The 19,203-nt window shown below is 55.6% G+C and overlaps 3 protein-coding genes and 1 non-coding gene across 7 annotated transcripts; 3 read left to right on the top strand and 1 right to left on the bottom strand.

The window, feature by feature from the left end:
- Nucleotides 1–7: 7 nt before the first annotated feature.
- On the top strand, nucleotides 8–11,467 carry ACAP1 (ArfGAP with coiled-coil, ankyrin repeat and PH domains 1). Of its 3 annotated transcripts, XM_031676208.2 has the most exons (22): nucleotides 8–711; nucleotides 1,241–1,298; nucleotides 4,151–4,270; nucleotides 4,485–4,538; nucleotides 4,620–4,678; nucleotides 4,897–5,080; nucleotides 5,211–5,255; nucleotides 5,362–5,457; nucleotides 5,571–5,645; nucleotides 5,738–5,847; nucleotides 6,779–6,830; nucleotides 6,926–7,026; nucleotides 7,354–7,477; nucleotides 7,577–7,788; nucleotides 8,444–8,513; nucleotides 8,641–8,735; nucleotides 8,852–9,024; nucleotides 9,585–9,757; nucleotides 10,165–10,274; nucleotides 10,358–10,468; nucleotides 10,834–10,883; nucleotides 11,279–11,467. In XM_031676208.2, the coding sequence occupies exons 1-22, from the start codon at nucleotides 659–661 to the stop codon at nucleotides 11,377–11,379; spliced, it is 2,226 nt and encodes a 741-aa protein (XP_031532068.2). In that variant the 5' UTR covers nucleotides 8–658; the 3' UTR covers nucleotides 11,380–11,467. The 3 variants fall into 3 exon arrangements, 2 of the variants coding, with proteins under 2 accessions (XP_031532068.2, XP_031532069.1); XR_012060239.1 differs by lacking the exon at nucleotides 10,165–10,274 and having other exon boundaries at nucleotides 550–711; XM_031676209.2 differs by lacking the exon at nucleotides 8–711 and having other exon boundaries at nucleotides 1,258–1,317.
- A 662-nt stretch (nucleotides 11,468–12,129) lies between these two features.
- Nucleotides 12,130–17,321, top strand: KCTD11 (potassium channel tetramerization domain containing 11). Its single transcript, XM_072940445.1, has 2 exons — nucleotides 12,130–15,317; nucleotides 16,762–17,321. Exon 1 carries the CDS (start codon nucleotides 12,935–12,937, stop codon nucleotides 13,631–13,633), a length of 699 nt encoding a protein of 232 aa, XP_072796546.1. The 5' UTR covers nucleotides 12,130–12,934; the 3' UTR covers nucleotides 13,634–15,317; nucleotides 16,762–17,321.
- Nucleotides 14,049–14,155, bottom strand: LOC140686498 (U6 spliceosomal RNA). The gene has a single exon (XR_012060354.1). It is a non-coding gene; the product is annotated as a U6 spliceosomal RNA (small nuclear RNA).
- Nucleotides 15,311–17,321, top strand: TMEM95 (transmembrane protein 95). 2 transcript variants are annotated; one of them, XM_072940447.1, is made up of 8 exons: nucleotides 15,311–15,524; nucleotides 15,753–15,809; nucleotides 16,007–16,087; nucleotides 16,188–16,208; nucleotides 16,354–16,434; nucleotides 16,532–16,619; nucleotides 16,762–16,834; nucleotides 16,948–17,321. In XM_072940447.1, the coding sequence occupies exons 1-7, from the start codon at nucleotides 15,356–15,358 to the stop codon at nucleotides 16,793–16,795; spliced, it is 531 nt and encodes a 176-aa protein (XP_072796548.1). In that variant the 5' UTR covers nucleotides 15,311–15,355; the 3' UTR covers nucleotides 16,796–16,834; nucleotides 16,948–17,321. The 2 variants fall into 2 exon arrangements, with proteins under 2 accessions (XP_072796548.1, XP_015107117.1); XM_015251631.3 differs by having other exon boundaries at nucleotides 15,324–15,524; nucleotides 16,762–17,321.
- Nucleotides 17,322–19,203: the final 1,882 nt, after the last annotated feature.

Here is a 19,203-nt window from a genome sequence, read left to right as displayed (position 1 = left end):
AGTCTTTGAGAAGGTGAGGGAGAGGGGGAAGTTCACACCCAGGAAACCACGAGCAGGCAGAGCAGAGAAGAAAGCTTGGAGTGGTCTGGGGGACTGCAACTAGCACCTAGGAGTCCAAGAAGGCCCTAACGCAGTGGGATGACAGAGGTTGCTGTGATGCAGTCAAACACACACAGTATCGTCTTTAATTCTTGCAACAACCCGGGAGGTAGGAGTTATCATCCCCATCTTTCAGATGAGGAAACTGAGGAGTCAGTCAAGCAATCAGGGTCACGCAATCAGGAGAATTTGAACCCGTGTCTCTCAGGTCCCCATAACTCAACCACTGAAGGAGAATGAAGCTGAGAGAGACCAGGGCCCCCAGTAGGAAGGTGACAGCAGATAGCCTCTGAGGGCGGGGCTGTGGCTTCTCTGATCTCAGGCCCTTCTCCACCGCCCAGGCCCCGCCTCTACCCCTCCCGGCGCAGCCTGGAAGTGCGGAGTGAGAGCTCCTCCTAGGACACCCCTTCCACTTGGGGAGAAGATCGTGCCCCCCAGAGGCTCTACCCAGCAGAGGACCCTCTCTTCCCTCCTCCTCAACACCCCTCCTGGGGCAGGGAGTGCCTCCACCTGCATCTCCACCCTCCTGGCCCCAGGGCCCTGGAGCGGTCAAGCTGAGATGACGGTCAAGCTGGATTTCGAGGAGTGTCTTAAGGACTCGCCCCGCTTCCGGTAAGTGTGCACAGGTCTGGGGGGCAAAGGGTGGGAGGTCCAACACCCCACAGTGTGTACCCACAACCTTCCCCAAGTCAGATGTCCTTCCAGGGAGTAAGTCTCAGAAAGGGACAAGATGGAGCATCTGGGCCAAAGCAGTACCATTGCTATCAAATCTGGTGCTGTGATCCATGTGTGAAGGGGCCTCTCCAGCCTCTCTCACCCCTAGAGCTGGCATTCCCTCCTCCCTCTCTCAGGGACCCCTGCCCCTCCCCCAGCACCTGCTCTGGGCGGTTAGCAACTTCCTGCCCTCACCACATCCACCCTCCTTCTACCCTTCCTGCTCTGGCCTGGGCCACAGTGGCTCTGGTACAGTGAGCAAGCAAGAGAGGTTGGGTGGGCAGTTCTTAACCCATTAGCTTTTTCTGCCTGTATCCTCCATCCCCGAACCCCAACCCCCACCTCCCTGCTGACGCTGCCCAGGCGGAGGTGGACAGACCAGATGGACGCAAGCTCTGTTCCTATGACCCCATCCCTCCTTTCCCAGAGCCTCTATCGAACTGGTGGAAGCTGAAGTGTCGGAATTGGAGACGCGGCTGGAAAAGGTGATCCTGAAGTGGAGAGGTGACCCAGGAGGGAATTAAAATGAGAAGGGTGGGGCCAGGGAGACACTTGGAGAACAAGAATGAGTGCAGGGGATGACTGAATACAAACCAGGTTGGGTAGATACTTGGGGGCTACAGAGAAGCCCAAAGGCAGTTCTGTACCCTGAAGGAGCTTGTGATCTTGAAAGGCAAGATTCACCTGTGAACTTACTTGGTCAGCTCTGGGGCCCTGTATTATGCGGGACTCTGGGTGCCGCAGGGAGAGCAAGACTGTTTCTGCCCCCAGGGAGCCCGCAGACTGCCTGGAAAACAAACTGGTAAAACACTTCAACACAAGACAGTAAGGCCTTCCTGGCCACTGTGTAAAACTGCCTGCATTCACTCACACACACACACACACACACACACACACACCTCACACCTCACACTCCCATCCCCCTTACTTGGCTTTATGTAGCATTTATCTCAGTCTTACATGTCACGTTTACTTGCTGTATTAGTTTTCTATTGCCATCTGACAAATGATTACAAATCCAGTGACTTTAAACCACGCACATGTGTTACAGTTGCTGTGGGTCAGGAGTCGGGCACAGCTGAGCGGGTCCTCTGCTCAAAGTCCCAGAGGCTGCAGCCAAGGTGCCGGCAGAGGCTGCAGTCCCCTCTGAAGCTCGGGGTTTTCTTCTGGCCTCACACGATTGTTGGCAGCATTCATTTCCTCGCTATTGCCTGGTTGAGGCCCTCATCTCCTAGAGGTTACTCACAGTCCCCTGCCGTGGGGCCCTGTCCACAGGCAGTTTACTTGGTAGCAGATTGCCTCTCCGAGGCCAGCAGGAAAGTGCCCCGTGTGCGTGCTGGCCCGGTGCCATCAGTTTCTGTCAGAATGCGCTCACAGGCCTCACTCATCCACACACAAGGGGAGGGTTATCAAGGCTGAGACTCATTAGGGGTCTCCTTAACCCATGTCTGTCATGCTTGTCGATTTTTTTTTTTTGTCTACTTTTCTCCACTGGAATGTAGCTGTCACGAGGGACTTTTATGTTTTGTTTTTGCTCAATCCTAGTGCCTATACGATAGATAGCTTGAATGTTGGTAGGTGCCCAATTAATACATATTTTTTCATTAATCTTTTTATTTTTAGTTAATTGTAGATTCACAAGAAGTTGCAAAAATAGTCCAGAGAGGTCCCATGTCCTCATCTCCCAGCCTCCCCCAGTGACAGCATCTCATTTAACTCTAGTATGCTCCCAGACCGGGAGATGATATTTTTATGATACAATGAACTGTTGAAAGACTTTACTTGGATTTTACCAGTTTTCCATATGCTCTTAAAAAAAATCTTTGTGTATAATTCAGTGGCACTTTGTCACAAGTGTAGATTCTTATAACCAGCATCACATTCAAGATATAAAACTCCTATCACCACAGAGAAACTCCTTTGTATTGTCCTTTGTCATGATACCTTCCTTCCCTTCCTTATCCATGACAACCACTCTTCTGTTTTTTGGATCTCTAGACTTTTGTCATTTTTAAATTCTAATATAAGTGAAATCAACCAATATGTGACCTTTCAAGACTGGCTTTTTTTTCCCACTCAGAATAACATCCTTGAGTTTTATTCAAGTTGTTGCAGATCAGTAGTTATTAGCAGTTCGTTATGAATAGTTACATGTATGAATAGCTTGTTCCTTTTGCATTACTGAGTACCAGTTCCATTCCATTATATGGAGGTATCAGTTTGTCACTGGTTCCGTCTTATGAAAGTTCCTTATTCAGATCTATCTGGGAAGGTGAGGTGGGTAAGGAAAAAACTGAACCCTCAGTCCCCTAGCTCCACACAATGGGGTTGTGAGCACCTTGCTGTGGACACCTGATGGTGATACCTGATAAGGTTTGATCGTGGTCAGTTTCCTGACCATTACTGACCCTGCCAGTCATCTTCAAGTCAAACTGTATTTCCCTGAAGCATTCACTAGCCCTAAAAAGTGTTTTTCAGTTCAACAAAAGTTCAGTGAGCCACTATGGAGCCCACATTCTCTGAGTCTCTGCTGCCCAGGATTTCCTTATAGAACCTCCCTGGTGGTTTCCTGTTCCCTGGGCCAAGCTCACGGGCTCCCCAGATACTCCATCCCAGATATTCTGACTCAGGCTAGAGCCAACGGTGTTACCTCTGGAGCAGTGCAGTTCCTGCAGGTAACAAGGGCCAGGGGTCAGAAGAGCTCGCTTTGGCTTCTGGCTCAGCCACCTGGCTCTTCCAGAGATCCTCCTCTGGACAGTCACTTGTGCCCTTGTTTATCAAGCCTCCCTGTTGGTAACTGGGACCAGACAGAATGTGCCCTGGAAGCATCCTAACATGCCATCTTTGCCCTGACCCTGTGGCCTGCTGAGCAATTAATAGTTATGAGGGGATGGTCAGTAAGCATAGGATGGACAACTCCAGATAGTAAATAGTGTAGAATTGAACACCAACCAGGTAGAGTAATCACCCTGTGAGCCAGACAGTGTGTGAGGATGGAGTTTCTGGGAAACTGTGGCTCCAAGCAGCTGGAGCAGGGCAGGGACAGACATGTGCAAGTGGCAGAGAAAGACGTTATGGAGGTAAAGCTGATGCTGGCGTGGGTGACAGGCTGGGAGGAATTCTGTTCCAGGCACAGAACAGTGGGAGCAAAGAAACAGAGCTGGGAAAGCACCACGTGTGTGTTAGAAACTGGACTGGGCTGCAGAAAGGCGGAGGTGAGGTGGGGGAAGGAGGGGCACAGCCCTGGGAAAGGCAAGAGGAAGTAGAACAGGAGCAGGGGTGTCACTGGGTAGTGGTGGCAACTGGCATGACTCCCTGTTGCCCTGTGGCTTCCTAGCTCCTCAAGCTGGGGAATGGCCTCCTGGAGAGTGGGCGCCACTACCTTGCCGCCAGCCGCGCCTTCATTGTTGGCATTTGTGACCTGGCCCACCTGGGGCCCCCAGAGCCCATGATGGCGGTATGTGGAGGGTCCTAACCAGGGTGGGCGGGGTCTGGGATGTGGAGAGTTCCTGTGGGAAGGGAGGGTTGGTCTGGGGTCCGCAGGTCCCAGGCAGACTGGGGAGCGCGCCATCTGAGACAGGCCCAGCAGGCTGAGTCTAGGATGGGTGGGGGTGGTGTGGGCCCTCCCACCCCACGCCTGGTGCTCTCTCTCTCTGTCTCTTCTTGCCTAGGAGTGTCTGGACAAATTCACTCAGAGCCTGAGCCACAAGCTGGACAGCCATGCAGTAAGTGGGGGTAACCGGTGGTAGGGGGAACAGGTCGTCTGTGGTCCTGAGCCCCACATGCCAATTTCTGCTTCCCCTCAGGAGCTTCTAGATGCCACCCAGCACACACTGCAGCAGCAAATCCAAACCCTGGTCAAGGAGTGAGTTGAGAGGGAGACCAGTCCTCCAGTCCCCTTCCCTGAATGAAGGAGTTGTGAGACTGGGGGATTCTGGTAGCCTGACTGTTATCCCCATCCCAAGGATCCCCTTGGACTTCTGCCTGTACAGAGGCTAGCTGAAAGGCTGAGGGAGCCCCAGGGGTTTCTCTGCCGGGGGCAGACGGGTGTATCAGTGATTCGGTGATATCCCCCTACCCCAGAGGTCTCCGAGGCTTCCGAGAGGCTCGCAGGGATTTCTGGAAGGGAGCTGAGAGCCTCGAGGCTGCTCTTATCCACAATGCAGAAGTCCCCAGGCGCCGGGCCCAGGAGGCCGAAGAGGCAGGAGCTGCTTTGAAGATTGCTAGAGCTGGGTACCGAGGACGGGCACTGGATTATGCCCTGCAGGTGCCTGCCCTAGCCTGTCCTCCTGGGGTGCCAGGGCCTCAGTCACCTCTAGACTGAAGAGTCCCTGGCGTGCAGTGGGAGGAGGGTGTCTGTGTTTTCAAGACTGACCCGAGGTCTTTTGGGCTCCCAGATCAACGTGATTGAGGACAAGAGGAAGTTTGACATCATGGAGTTTGTGAGTTGCAGTGGCCAGGGCAGGGTGGGGAGGAGTCTGCTGATAGAGAGTTGGAGGGAAGAGGGAAAGAGAGAGGTGTCTGCCCCCTGCCCACCTTGTCCCCCAGGTGCTGCGTTTGGTGGAGGCCCAGGCTACCCATTTCCAGCAGGGCCATGAGGAGCTAAGCCAGCTGGCCCAGTACCGCAAGGAGCTGGGTGGCCAGGTAGTGCTCCAGGCAGCAGGGAGGTGGAGGAGGGAGGGTAGGGGCTTGGAGAGGACACTCCTGATCTAGTTGGGGGAGCCCGGGGCCATCTGAGATGCCCCTCCTGTGCTCAGTTACACCGGCTGGTCTTGAATTCAGCTCGAGAGAAGAGGGACATGGAGCAGAGACACGTGTTGCTGAAACAGAAGGTGAGGGCTGAGGCTGTAGGCAGGAGGCAGACGGGCCTGGGGCCTTGGTGTCTGCCCACTTCAGTTGCCTTTTGACCCTCTTGTGCCTCCAGGAGCTGGGTGGGGAGGAGCCAGAGCCAAGCCTAAGGGAGGGGTCTGGTGGCCTGGTCATGGAAGGACATCTCTTCAAACGAGCCAGCAACGCATTTAAGACCTGGAGCAGGTGAGGAGCAGACATCCCAATCAACCAAACCCATCAGATTATATTTTTTTGAACGGTTATAGTGTGTTAAATACACCCAGGAAAAACAGACACACCCCCTTCCTTCAGAGGGTTCACATTCCATCAGCAAAGACAGACAATAATATGATAATTAGGTAAGTTATAATGTTATATTAGAAGGTAAAAGTGCCATGGGGGGGGGAAATAATAAAGCCAGCAATGTGGAGAGCTGGGGAGGAGGTGCAACTTTAAATAGGGTAGTCAGTGTAGGCCTCGTGAAGAGGTGACTTCTGAGTGAAGACTGAAAGGATATCTGGGGAAGAATGTTCTAGGCAGAAGGAGAAGCGAGTGCCAAGGCCCTGAGGAACCTAGAGCGTCCATGGGTGTGGACAGAGGGAGGGAGGAGGAAGTGGTTGTAGGTGAACTTGGAGCTAATGGTGTGAATCATAATGGGCCTTGCTGGCTTTCAGAAGGGCCTGGGTTTTGCTCTGAGGGAAATGGGGAGTCATTGCAGGATGCGGAGCAGGGTGGTCATTTGCTCTGACTCAACCCCTTCCCCTTCCAGGGCCACTGCCAGCCCGTATGGTATCTTGCATAAATTAGAAAATAGCCCCTTCTCTGAGATACTTTTATTTGCCAAGAAATTGTAGCAATAGACTTATTTTATTAGAAAAAGCATTTTACTGTTATCTGCTGGAAAGTTGTTTTTGTAAATATATCAAATCTGAGTTATTCGAGATGTGAATAGCACTCCTTAGAGGTCCAGGTCTGCACTGTCCACCCTCCTCTGGAACATCTTACGGGATGGTCAGCTCAGGTCTCTCTCCTCTCAGCATGTCCTGCTGGGGCTAAGGACACCACTTCTGCTGCCCGTGTCCCCAGCCATATCCTGAAGCTGCCCATTATCCCTAACTATTTCCACCTCTTTCAGACGCTGGTTCACTATTCAGAGCAACCAACTGGTTTATCAGAAGAAGTACAAGGTGGGTAGGCCCAGGTCCTGATGCCTGGGCTTGGAGGGTATCAGCCCTGCTGTGGCTGGCTGGACGTCTGCCCCCTGGTCTCCTTTCCCTGCCAGGACCCTGTGACTGTGGTGGTGGATGACCTGCGTCTCTGCACAGTGAAGCTCTGTCCCGACTCAGAAAGGCGGTTCTGCTTTGAGGTGGTGTCCCCCAGCAAGTGAGTGCAATGCCCAGGGGTGATGGTTGATACGTCTCAGTCTTATTGGAAAGGTAGGGCCAATCACAAAGGCATCCCTGGGGCAGGGTGCTAGAGGCCCCCTATGCAGCCTTAGGCTTTAATCTTTGGTGGCTCTACCAGGGGGAAGCCTGGAGGAATGGTGTAGGGGGATGAGGGATATGTAGAAGGCTGTTGCCAATCGGTACAGAACTATTTCAGTGTGACTGGTACGTGCTGAATACTAGCTGCATATCAGCCTGCCCATCCTGCCCCATGGCTCCCCAGGCCTCAGACCCCTCCCTGTTCTCCGGCCTTCCTCCTGCCCAGGTCCTGCCTCCTGCAGGCTGACACAGAGCGCCTCGTACAGCTGTGGGTCAGTGCCGTGCAGAGCAGCATCGCTACAGCCTTCAGCCAGGCTCGCCTTGATGGTAGCCCCCGGGGTCCAGGCCAGGTACCTAAACATGGGGGTGCAGGGCCAGGCTACCCAGGGAGATCTGACCTCCCTTCCCCTGGACCTCAGAGCCACTCTTTCTTCCCCTGTCTCCCCCAGGGCTCAGGACACCTGGCCATGGGCTCCGCTGCCACCCTAGGCAGTGGCGGGTCCACCAGGGGAAGGGAGCCTGGCGGAGTAGGGCATGTGGCAGCCCAGGTGCAGAGCGTGGACGGCAACGCCCAGTGCTGTGACTGCCGGGAGCCAGCCCCTGAGTGGGCCAGCATCAACCTTGGAGTCACCCTCTGCATTCAGTGCTCCGGCATCCACAGGTCACTTCCCAAGGTCCCAGCATGGGCCCCTGCTCCCTCTAGCAGCAGTGGGGATGGGGGTGGGGAGGCAAGATAGAGCCCATCACACGGGCTCCTCCCTTCCCACCAGGCCTGGCTTCCTCTCAGATTCTGCCTGTCACTGCACACAGGCCGGGGCCCAGCCTACATGGTACAAGGTGAACCCAGGTGGGCCCAGCCCCTCAGTGTCCTGGTCTGGCCAGGGCAGGAGGTCACTCTGAGGAGTTTATTGGCTTGACTAGAGTTGGGGTGTGGGGTCAGGGCAGCTGAGGGTGGGAGGCCCAAGGAGGGCAGAGAGAGAAGATGTTGTGAGGCCTAGCAGGTCTACGCGGGCCCCGCCCAACGTCAGCCTGATGGAAGGAGGGAGGGGGATGGCATGGAAAGAGTTGTCCAGGCCAAAGTGCCAGGAGAGAAGGAGATTGGCTGGCAAGGACGAAGAGAAGGAGTGGTGAACAGGCAGGATCGTGGCAGATCCGGCTCAAGGCTGCATGGCTCCAGCTGCCTCCTGGCCTGACACCTCCCCTGGGCATGGCCAGGACCCCTACACAGCACTTTGCCCTGAAGTCTTTTCAGGACCAGCAGCAGCTCCCCCGGCTGCTGCCCTACGGAGGGCCTGACTTCTCTCCTGGCCCTCCAGGAGCCTTGGAGTTCATTTCTCCAAAGTCCGGTCTCTGACCCTTGACTCGTGGGAGCCGGAACTTGTGAAGGTGACTTGGGGTGCTGTGAGAGTGTGGGGAGGGGGTTGGGGTGAAGCTGGGGCTGCAGAGTCCGAGGGCTCAAACACTCAACTGCACCCTATCTGGCTGTCTCTGCCTCTGCCGGGGCTGACGGAAGCTCATGTGCCAGCTGGGAAACGTGGTCATGAACCAGATCTATGAGGCCCGTGTGGAGGCCATGGCGGTAAAGAAGCCAGGGCCCAGCTGCTCCCGGTGAGGCTGGGGAGGAAGGGCTGGGGCTGCCCTCCCTGTGGGGAGAGGAGGGAGGAGGGTCTGGGATGGGAGGAGGAAAGACTGTCCTCTTCCTCATCCCAACCCTCCTCCTCCAGGCAAGAGAAGGAGGCCTGGATTCACGCCAAATATGTGGAAAAGAAGTTCCTGACCAAGCTTCCTGAGATTCGAGGGCGAAGAGGTGGCCGGGGGCCCCCAAAGGGGCAGCCTCCTGTGCCCCCAAAGCCGGGGAACATCAGGCCCCGGCCAGGAAGCTTCAGATCCAAGCCAGGTATAGTGTTGGCTGGGCATTCATTAAGCACCTGCCGTGTGCTCAGTACCATGCCAAGCTCAGTGGGGAGGCTCTGAGTCTGAGGCCCAGGTCTTCCCCTGGAGAAAGCTGCAGGGGCTGGACGACACTGGCACTGGTTTTACAAGGCGAGAGTTTCAGGGACTGCAGTGAAGAACTGGAAGGATCATGGGGCTGGGAATAGGCAGGGAGGGCTGTGTAAGGGAGAAGAGTCAGGGAGAATGAGCTAGGTTCTCCAGAGGAGGAGGATGTGAGTTTGGCTGGAGAGGAGCCAAGAGAAGTGAAACTGACCATCACCAAGTCAGATCACCCGTGACATCCCAGCCAGTTAGAGTGGTTGGACCAGAAGAGGTCAATGATGCTGTCTATCCTGTATGCCCTAGGGAACCCAGCCACATCCACTCACACACACCTCCACCTCCCACCACAATCGCTGGTCCTGAAGGCCTCCCCACAATTGAGAAGTGATCTATCCCATTATAGTATCAGGTGGCTGTGCTGAGGGTCTTCTTCCCAGATTCACAGCTGGTTCCCCCTAACAGAGCCAACCTCTGATGACCTGGGCAGCCTGCACCCTGGGGCCTTGCTCTTTCGAGCTGCTGGACATCCTCCATCCCTTCCCACCATGGCTGATGCTCTCGCCCATGGAGCCGATGTCAACTGGGTCAACGGGGCTCAGGAGAATGCCACACCGCTGATCCAGGCCACAGCTGCTGTGAGAATCTTGCCGACCTCTTCACCCCACCCTAGGGCTCCTCTCCTCCTCACTCCTGACTTTGGTCCCAGCTCTCATCCCTCCCCACACCCCATAGGGAACGATAACCAACAGAGATTGGTAGCAAAGAGTGTGAGATTTGGAGGCAGATGAACCTGGGTTTGAATCCAGGGCCTCAGCACTTACAGTTATGAAGCTCTCTATGCCTCAGTTTCCTCATCTGTAGAATAGGGTAACACACCTCATTAGGTTGTACTATGGATTCAGTCTATGAATACACATAAAGAGGTAGAGCAGAGCCTGAGATTCCCATACCCCACCCTCTGAACTGACACCACTCTAACATATCTTTAAATTTGCCTCTAAAGATGCCACCCTCTCTCCCCATTTTCTACTTGTCTATGCAGAATTCTCTGCTAGCCTGTGAGTTTCTCCTCCAGAACGGGGCAAATGTGAACCAAGCAGACAACCACGGTCGGGGCCCACTCCACCACGCAACCATTCTTGGCCACACCGGGTAGGGGCGGCAGGGATGATGGCCTTGGGGAGGAAGGCTCCAGCTAGGATGAGGGGCTGAGTGAACGTGGCTATCCTCTCCAGGCTGGCCTGCCTATTCCTGAAACGGGGGGCCGATTTGGGAGCTCGGGACTCCGAAGGCAGAGACCCCTTGACCATCGCCATGGAAACCGCCAACGCTGACATCGTCACTCTGTGAGGATGCCTGAAGAGGCGGGGCTAGCGCTTGCCCTATCCATCTGGGGAGGGGCTAACGCAGAGACCCCAGTGTGTCAGGCGGAGCCTGGGGCAGGGCGGGGCCAGCTCCTGGACCCGTCAGCGAAAGGATGCTCAAGTGTTTGAGGTGTGGAGTAGGAAGCAGGGAGGGCGGGGCCCGAGGAAGGTGAGAGGTGAGTTTATTCTGAGAGAGGCGTGATTCATCAACATTGTTGTCAGGCATCTTTTAAGCACTAGACCCTGCGAAAACAGATGAATGAAACAAAGCAGCTCAAAGGATGGGAAGTGGGGGGGGGCAAGTAGTGGGGAAAGGGTTATTCATGCCTTAATTCCCTCCCCTTCAGGCTACGGTTGGCAAAAATGAGAGAAGCTGAAGCCGCCCAGGGCCAGGCTGGTAAAGTACCCTTAAACACACACACACACACACACACACACACCCATTGTTACTGGTAAAATACCCTTAAATACACACACACACACACAACCCCCCCCCCATTGTTACTCTGTGCTTTTGGCCCCTGGTGACCTGTCCCCAACCCCCTGTGCCTAACTTCATTGATTAATTACATTTTTATTCAACAAATATGTCAATATTTGTCCTGGTTCATCATCCAACGCGCCAGGTCCTTGAAACAGCAAAGCATAGGCGAGGGCGCTGCCCTAACGCGCAGATGTCCCCTCCACCCACGCTGGAAGCGCGTGCTCTTACCAGGCCGGGCTGTCCCTATTGTGCTTCTCCGTACTAGGGCCCAGCCACCCGGCCTACCAGCCCTTCCTCCCTCCCCTCAGGAGACGAAACGTATCTGGACATCTTCCGCGACTTCTCCCTCATGGCATCCGATGACCCGGAGAAGCTGAGCCGGCGTAGTCATGACCTCCACACACTTTGATCCCAGGGCTTCGCGGGCCCCCACCGCCTGCGCCTACCCTCCCCACCGCCGGCCCCTTCACCATTAAAGCCTTTGTGCTTTGCTCTTCCCTTCAAATTCATTTATTGGGTGATTCCTTCGGGCGGGCAAGGTGTTGGGCGCTGCAGCTCCTGGGGTGCGGGAGCGGTTGGGAGTTTCGAGCTCTAGTTATGCAAGGGGCGACTCCCGGGGAATGAAGTGGGAGCTTCGGCCTCAGCCCGAAGCTGAGGCCATGGGCGTGGCTCGAGGGCTCAGGCTACGTGGCCAGACCCGTCCGGCCGGGGAGAGGCCACTCGCGTGGGCTGTGTCCAGCCTTCCCTTAGGCCGGGACGGAGAGGCAGGCTCGGGCCACCCTGGCCCCGAGGTATCCCTGGAATGCGGCGGCTCAGCACCCGCCCCCTCGGGAATTCCCTGCGGGGGCGACTGGAAGGGAACTGGTCCCCAAGCCCTGGACGGCCGGGCCTCCGTTTCCTGAGCTGCGGGATAGGAGACGCCGGTTCGCGCCGAGTTGCAGACGTGAGGTCGGGCACACCTGGGGGCCGGCGGGGCTGTCGCGGCCACATCCGGAACGACGCGCCTGAGTCACCCTCCGGGCCCCACCCCCGCCACCGCCCGCCCGTCCAGCCCGTCCGCCCCGTCTCTCCGGTTCGCCACTCTCGGCTCCCGCCACCACCCCAGCGGCGCGCGCCTGGCGGGGGCGGGGGGCGGGGCGCCCTGGGGGCGGGGCTGTCTCTTAAAGGGCCCCCAGCCGCTGCCCTTAGGCCACTTCCTGGGGGCGGAGAGGACTTGAGCGGCTGCGGCAACACCGGGTGAAGGCGGCGGCGCCCGGGTCCCGAGACTCCCGGCTGCTCCCATCAGAGTCCTCGGACACTCCCAGCTCCGACTGAGCGTGCATCTTCGCTCCCTAGCCAATACCGAGGCACCTCTGCCATTGGCTCCAGTCAGCCCAGCCTCCATCTCCCGGGACCCGCGCAGGAGCCAGGCCAGGCCTCTGACTGGCCCCGGGAGCCCTACGTGGACTCGCCCACGGCGACAGCGATCTGCCCGAGAACTCCGAAGCTAGACCCTTCAAAGAGTCGGCCTTGTGCTAGCCACCGTCACCTGCTGGTTGGATTCCGGAAACCCACTATTTGAAGACGACAGAAAGGAATCGCAGACCACCCAGAATCGGATGCGTCTGGGCCTAAATCTCCGGCCCTCTCTGGCTTCGCTCTGCTCTTTTCATCCGTTCTCTCAACCTTTCCGGTCTTTCTGTGCCCAGAAACCATCCCCCACCATCAAGGTACCTGGGGTGAGCCCTAAATCTTGTTGTACTCCAATCTGTACCTCCAGCCCAGCGACAGACTGAACCTTACGACCAAATTCCACACACTCAGGAAATTCCACCTTTTCTCTTTCAGTGTCTCCAGTATTCCTCAAAATTTCCCCTCCTCCTGTGCCCTCTTCGCCCCCCTCCTTTGGGGGCCCTGTGACCCTGAATGTGGGGGGCACACTATATTCCACCACTTTGGAGACCCTGACTCGATTCCCAGACTCTATGCTGGGGGCCATGTTTAGGGCCGGTACCCCCATGACCCCCAACCTCAACCCCCAGGGAGGCGGTCACTACTTCATCGACCGAGATGGCAAGGCCTTCCGGCACATCCTCAATTTCCTCCGGCTGGGCCGCCTGGACCTGCCCCGAGGATATGGAGAGACAGCTCTTCTCAGGGCAGAGGCTGACTTTTACCAGATCCGCCCCCTCCTGGATGCCCTGCGGGAACTGGAGGCCTCTCGCGGGACCCCAGCACCCACAGCCGCCCTGCTCCACGCAGATGTAGATAGCAGCCCCCGCCTGGTGCACTTCTCTGCTCGTCGGGGCCCACACCACTATGAGCTGAGCTCTGTCCAGGTGGACACCTTCCGGGCCAACCTCTTCTGCACCGACCCTGAGTGTCTGGGTGCCATGCAGGCCCGATTTGGTGTAGCCAATGAGGACAGGGCGGAGGGAGGCCCACACTTTCATCTGGAGTGGGCCCCCTGCCCCACAGAACTCCCCGAAGTGGAGTACAGGAGACTGGGGCTGCAGCCACTGTGGACTGGGGGGCCAGGAGAGCGACGGGAGGTGGTGGGCACACCAGGCTTCCTGGAGGAGGTGCTGCGAGTGGCTCTGGAGCACGGCTTCCGTCTCGACTCTGTCTTCCCTGACCCTGAAGACCTGCTCAACTCCCGATCTCTGCGCTTCGTCCGGCACTAAGAATTGGGAAAGCTGCCCTCAGTTTGACTGGGGGCAGGGTGGGGCGGGGTGGTGGGAAGAAAAGATGGGTCAGGAAAGGGGATGAAGGCTCTCCTGAGGCCTCTTCCTAACTCTGCTTCGGGAGCTGTGAGAGTCAGGGATCCACTGCACCTGACTGGAGTCCATATGTGGGCAGGAATCCTCAAACCAGAGCCCACCAAAGGCTCACAAGACCAGAGGGTCTAGACGGGTGGGGTGGGGAGGTTTCCTCGGGCAGGTTCTCACCTGAGCTGGGAATCTCCAGTGTTTCCTTGGTTAGAGCTCAGTGTTCAGGGGTCTGGAAAAGTGGGATGCTTCTCTGCCCAGGCTAGGCCTAGCAGAACCATAGAGGGACACTGAGGTCTGGGGGAAAGAGGGACTTTAGATTTTTTTTTTTTAAATATTGGAACGCTTCACGAATTTGCATGTCATCCTTGCGCAGGGGCCATGCTAATCTTCTCTGTATCGTTCCAATTTTAGTATATGTGCTGCCGAAGCGAGCACACTTTAGATTGCTCTAACGTGGTTTCATGGACTGTGATTTCTCCTGGAGCTGGTGGCCTGGCCTGACCAATGAGAGATCAGAACACTCTGAAACATGGGAAGGGAGATTCTTTGCTGTGTCCCAAGCCTCCACTGAGGGAGACAGAAAGGCTACATCCCACCCTGGGTTGGCATAAAGGAGCTAGGAGGATCCCCATTAACTATGGGGCTGGAGCATCCCTCTGGAGATCCCAGGGTTTATAGAATCCCACATTGATGGTAGGGCTGGCCATGGGGAGCAGGTGGCAGCTTCTTGGGTCCTGGCCTTACTTCCTTCATGCGTACGTGTGTGTCAGCCAGTGAGTCTGACTGATGCATGCATCTCTGGCATCTTGGCTCCCATCAATGTTGCTGGTGATGATGTCTGTGTGCGGTCTTTCTGTGGTCTCTGCATGTCCAGTCCTGTTTGGGGTTGCCCGGCAACTGTTTTGACACCAGGTTTGTCTGTGGTATAGGTGTGAGTAGACTGAGAATTAATTTAATCACAAGGTGTGTGTGTGTGCACACATGTGCTTGATATCACCACATAGGCAGGAGGAGCCTGTTGGGGTTTGAGTCAATAGGATCTTCTGATGAGAGGTAAGAGAAAAGTCACTGGGCTGAGCCTGGCCTTGGAGGCCTGTATAGAACTCTTGGTTGCTAAGGCAACCATGAGCCTGTTGCTAGGCGATAGCTGGGGAAGGCCCAAGGCTGCCCAGGGCAGAGAGAACAGAAGTGTTTGAGAGAGTGGGGGAGGATATGGGAAGGGATGGGATTTCTGGATCCCTGAGGGGATGGGATGTTAACAAACAACTTCTTCACTGGGGAAGTCACATTATTTATCTCTGGTCATGATTTACAAGAAGAAAATAAAATTGCTTTTGGAACCACACACAAACTTGTAAAGGCTGCTGAGGGCTGGGTTGGGGGTATAGCAGAAGCCCTGCTTTCTCTGCCCATCTTTCACTACAAGTGTCTTCTCGTCCCCAGTTCCTTGGGCCCCAGGTTTACCCCAGCTTGGGATGGAGCCATGGCACTGTTCTGGAATGCTCTAGAACCTCCAACTATTCTGGAACACTCTAGAACCTCCAGGCAAAGGGCTGGAACCAGGATCACAGAGCATTCCAAGGTCTTCCCAGCCTAGGTTGGTCCAGCCCCCCTCCAGCACCCCCAGCAGGCCTCATGTGGATGCTGGCACTCAGTGGGATCTTCCTGGCAGCCGCCCAGGCCTGTGTCTTCTGCCGCTTCCCAGACCGTGACTTATCGGGCCGCCTGGCTCAACTCTGCAGCCAGATGGGGGCCCAGTGGAAGGACTGTGAGGTCTCCTGGAACTTCTCAGCCTTTGCCTTAGGTATGATCAGATATTCAGGGATGGGCCCATCAAGTCACCCCTCTGCCCCAAGTGGGGCAGCATGTGGCTTCCCAGCTGTGCTTCTCAATCACCTCCTCAGTCCACAGCCCTTTCTGGACACACTGGCCTCTCCCTCTGGGAAAACTTCAGACCCTGGAAAAGTCAGGAAAGGCCCAGAACCTCCTTCTGGGTGATGAGGGAATCACGGGTCCTTACACATCCCTACAGATGATGCGTCTATGAACAAAGTCACAGAGAAGACTCACAGAGTCCTGAGAGTCATGGGTGAGGTTAAGAGGGAAGGCACAACCTAGGGGTTTGGACGGCATCAAGGAGAGGGATGGTAGGAGGGGGCTGGAGGGGCAGGGAAGGGTGGAGGCCAGGAGGAGACAGGAGGACTAGATGGGAGGTGCTGGGGGAAGGGGTGGAGGTGAACCCGCCCTGTTGAGGCCCTAGGCAATAGAGCTGCTCTGTCTCCCCAGAGATCAAAGGGTCTCTCTCCTCACTCCCTTCATATTGGCAATGGCTTCATAGGACCAAGCTCCTCGAGTACAATAGGGAAGGTATCGATGCGGGGACGGACCGAGGGTTGGCTGGGTTCTTAGGCAAAAGAGCGTGTCTCTGAGCTCGTTTACTCCCACCCCTCCTTGTCTTTCATTTCAGCTCTCTGCGCTCCCGCTTGCCGTGAGTAGGAAAGGCAAGGGGTAGCGAGGGCGAGGGGCCTCTGGGGCACCTGAGGAGAGCCTGCAGTTAGGGGAGGAAGGGTGAGACTCGGGAAGGGTGGAGCAGAGGCTTCGCTCTCCAGCGCTGGTCCCGCTGTCTCCTGTAGGGGGCAGCACCATCCTGTACAACTGCTCCACCTGCGCGGGCTTCGAGGTGTACTGCTGGACCCGAAAGCGCTGCTTCCCAGGTCCTTACTCCCCACCCCTCCCTGCCTCACCCCACCCAGAACTCTGAGCTCTTAGACTCCCCCCAGGATCGTTCACTGTCTCTTGGGTTCCCTGCAGGAAGTCATGATCTTTGGGAAGCCAGGATTCTGCTCCTCTTTGTCTTCGGAGCTGTGCTGCTCCTGGGTTTTGTGAGCTTCGCAGTGGAGTGAGTTGGGGGATAAAGGCTGCAAACAGCCTCACCACCTCCAACCCACCAGTACTTTCCACCACCCATCCTTCCTCCTTCCTTCCCAGCCCCCTTCCCTCCCCTTCCTTTCCCAGGGCTCCTACCCTCTTTCTTCCCTCAGGTACAACCACTTTCAAGCGAAAAGTGACTTGTGACGACACAGACAGATCCTAGCCTCCAGTTCCAAGGAGCAAGTACCCACAACTTCCAAGTCTCTTGCGGGGGGTGGGAAGAGCCAGCCCCTTGGTACCAGCCACAACAGTTCAGTCTTCCAAACCCCGACACCCAGACGTCCCTATCATCCCAGCGTCAGATGGCCTCCAGGGACCCAGGCACCCACAGCTGGAAAGTTCCTCCCCTCCAGCCCTCAGCGAATCAGACAGAGGCAGTCACCATGCCAGGAAAATATCTACAGAAGGAAAGAATCCCCTCCGCACATGCCACTCCCACACCCCCTTCTGCCTGTTCCTGGAAAGTGGGGGTGTCTGCCCCAGAAGCTACTTCTGGCCCTCCTATGACTGGGAATCCGGGAATGAGTGTTCTGGAGAACTCCCTCCCCCCAGAATGAGACCACATCAGTCAGCCTGTTGGCATACTATCCTTCCATTTAACATTGTGAAGCCTTGGCCTCCCACAGAGGCCTCCCTCCTGCCAGGCCCAATTAAACCTGCTGTCAAATGGCCTCTGCCTCTGCCTAACCTCTGTCTGCAACAGGAGGCTCATGGAGCATAGTGGTTCTCAACCAGGGTGGGGGTTTCACCTGCGAAGACTTTTTCAACAACTGGAGACATTTCTGATTGTTTTGATGGCAGGGGTGGGGGTGGGGGGCAGGGCTGTTGGAGGGATATGCTACTGGCATGTAGTGCGTAGGCACCAGGGATGCAGCGAAACATCCGAGAATGCACAGGAAAGTCCTCCACAAACGTCCAGTGTTTGGTTGAGAAACCTTGGTGTTTAGTCCCCTGGCTCTCAGGAGTTTTGATTTGGGGGATGGGAGATGAGACATGAGAAGGGAGGCCTGTCACTAACCGTAAGTCTCAGTCCAAGGGCCTAGGCTTGGAAGGGGTCCTGGCCCTGACCTCGCTCCATGGTTTTCAAACTGAGTACCTGGAGGCTCCAGGGCTAGCGTTCTCAAATAGCTCTACATTGAAGTCGCCTGAGCAACCTAAAAAACCCACCTGTTGCTGGGCCTCATCACCAGAGATTCTGAATTTAATGGTCTCCCATGGGGCCTCAGTCTAACTCACAGCCAGCCAGAGTTAGAATCACTGTTTAGGGGATCCATAAAGGTCCTGGGCATGGAGAGAGGAAGGCTTACCCTTCTCAGGAGAATACCTTCCGTTTTGTTTACACACTCGTCTAACCTCTTCCTTTTACACACACACACACACACACAAATGAGACCCAGAGATCATAAAGCCAGAACAGACAACTTGTCCAAGATCATACAACAGCTCACACATCCATTCATTTGACCAATCGTAAGTGATTGCCCACCAGGCGCCAGGCGGCACTACCGCCCACCGTGGAATGAGAAGCCACACCTCCCGACGGCCCAGGCACCACAGCGCCCCCTCGGGGCTGCAGTAGCTGCCCCGTACTCGGCTGTGCCCTCTTTCCAGGCTCAACATTTTGGAGCTGCTTGTTTTCACACCCAACATGCTGTGGGTCAACAAGTTCTGCTCACTCCCGAAGGACCTCTATTCTCTTTGTCCCCTCCTCCTGCCCTGTGGCCCCCAGCCCACTCTAGACCCCACCCACCTGCGGACCCCAGTCTCCCAGATGTGCATCTGACTTTGCCCACTCCCCTCGAATCCATAGCACCCTCAACAACCACACTGGTCTTCTTAAAACCCCACATCAAATGATGCTTAAGGACTTGGGCTTTGGGGTGTGTTAAGATGCCTGATTTCAAATCCTGGCTCTGGCTCTTACCGGAACTTGGGCAAGTTATTTAACTTCTTTGTTCTTGTTTCCTCATATTTTAAATGCAGGTCATGTGTTTCCTTGATTCTACAGCCTTCCCCCCCCCCCATTTTAACATCTCTGAAGAATCCATTTTAAATTGAAGTCATGTCATACCATTAATACATAATAATGGTATGTATTACAATTGATGATATCTTTAATTCAATGAAATGCATCAGTGCTTACCTTCCAGAATTGCTGTGAGGTCCAAATCAGTTCATATAAAATGCTTGGGACTGAGGCTGACGTGTAACGGACCCTCATTAAGTATGAGTCATTGTAATTTCTTAAAGTCTTCCCTAGCCCTTCTTTGCATACAGAAATAGGGTTGACCCTTGACCCTGACATTCAAGACTCTCCATCAGCAGCTCCCGCCTGTCTTATTGGTTCTCAGTCTAGAACTGTCCAGATGCAGAACTGGAATCTCACTTGACTGTCCCACAGGCATCTTAGACTCCATGTGTCCACCCTCTCCAGACCTGATGTCCCTGCCCGGGCCCCACTCCGGCCCGTGAGCACTCTCAGGCTTAATGGCAGCACCAACAATGTCATGGACATCCTCTTCCTCTCTTGCCACTTGCCCACTTCTCACCAG

Source organism: Vicugna pacos, chromosome 16 (assembly GCF_048564905.1).
Source record: "Vicugna pacos chromosome 16, VicPac4, whole genome shotgun sequence".
Classification (NCBI taxonomy): Eukaryota; Metazoa; Chordata; class Mammalia; order Artiodactyla; family Camelidae; genus Vicugna; species Vicugna pacos.
The sequence above is the reverse complement of the archived record's forward strand: the minus strand, read 5'-3'. Positions and strand labels throughout refer to the sequence as shown.

Coding starts and splice junctions, on each gene's coding strand:
- ACAP1 (XM_031676208.2), top strand. CDS start 659: ATGACGGTCAAGCTGGATTTCGAGGAGTGTCTTAAGGACTCGCCCCGC. Junction 6,831..6,925: donor TTTATCAGAAGAAGTACAAG/GTGGGTAGGCCC, acceptor TTTCCCTGCCAG/GACCCTGTGACTGTGGTGGT. Junction 9,025..9,584: donor AAGCTTCAGATCCAAGCCAG/GTATAGTGTTGG, acceptor TCCCCCTAACAG/AGCCAACCTCTGATGACCTG.
- KCTD11 (XM_072940445.1), top strand. CDS start 12,935: ATGCTGGGGGCCATGTTTAGGGCCGGTACCCCCATGACCCCCAACCTC.
- TMEM95 (XM_072940447.1), top strand. CDS start 15,356: ATGTGGATGCTGGCACTCAGTGGGATCTTCCTGGCAGCCGCCCAGGCC. Junction 16,435..16,531: donor CCGAAAGCGCTGCTTCCCAG/GTCCTTACTCCC, acceptor GGTTCCCTGCAG/GAAGTCATGATCTTTGGGAA. Junction 16,620..16,761: donor TTTGTGAGCTTCGCAGTGGA/GTGAGTTGGGGG, acceptor TTCTTCCCTCAG/GTACAACCACTTTCAAGCGA.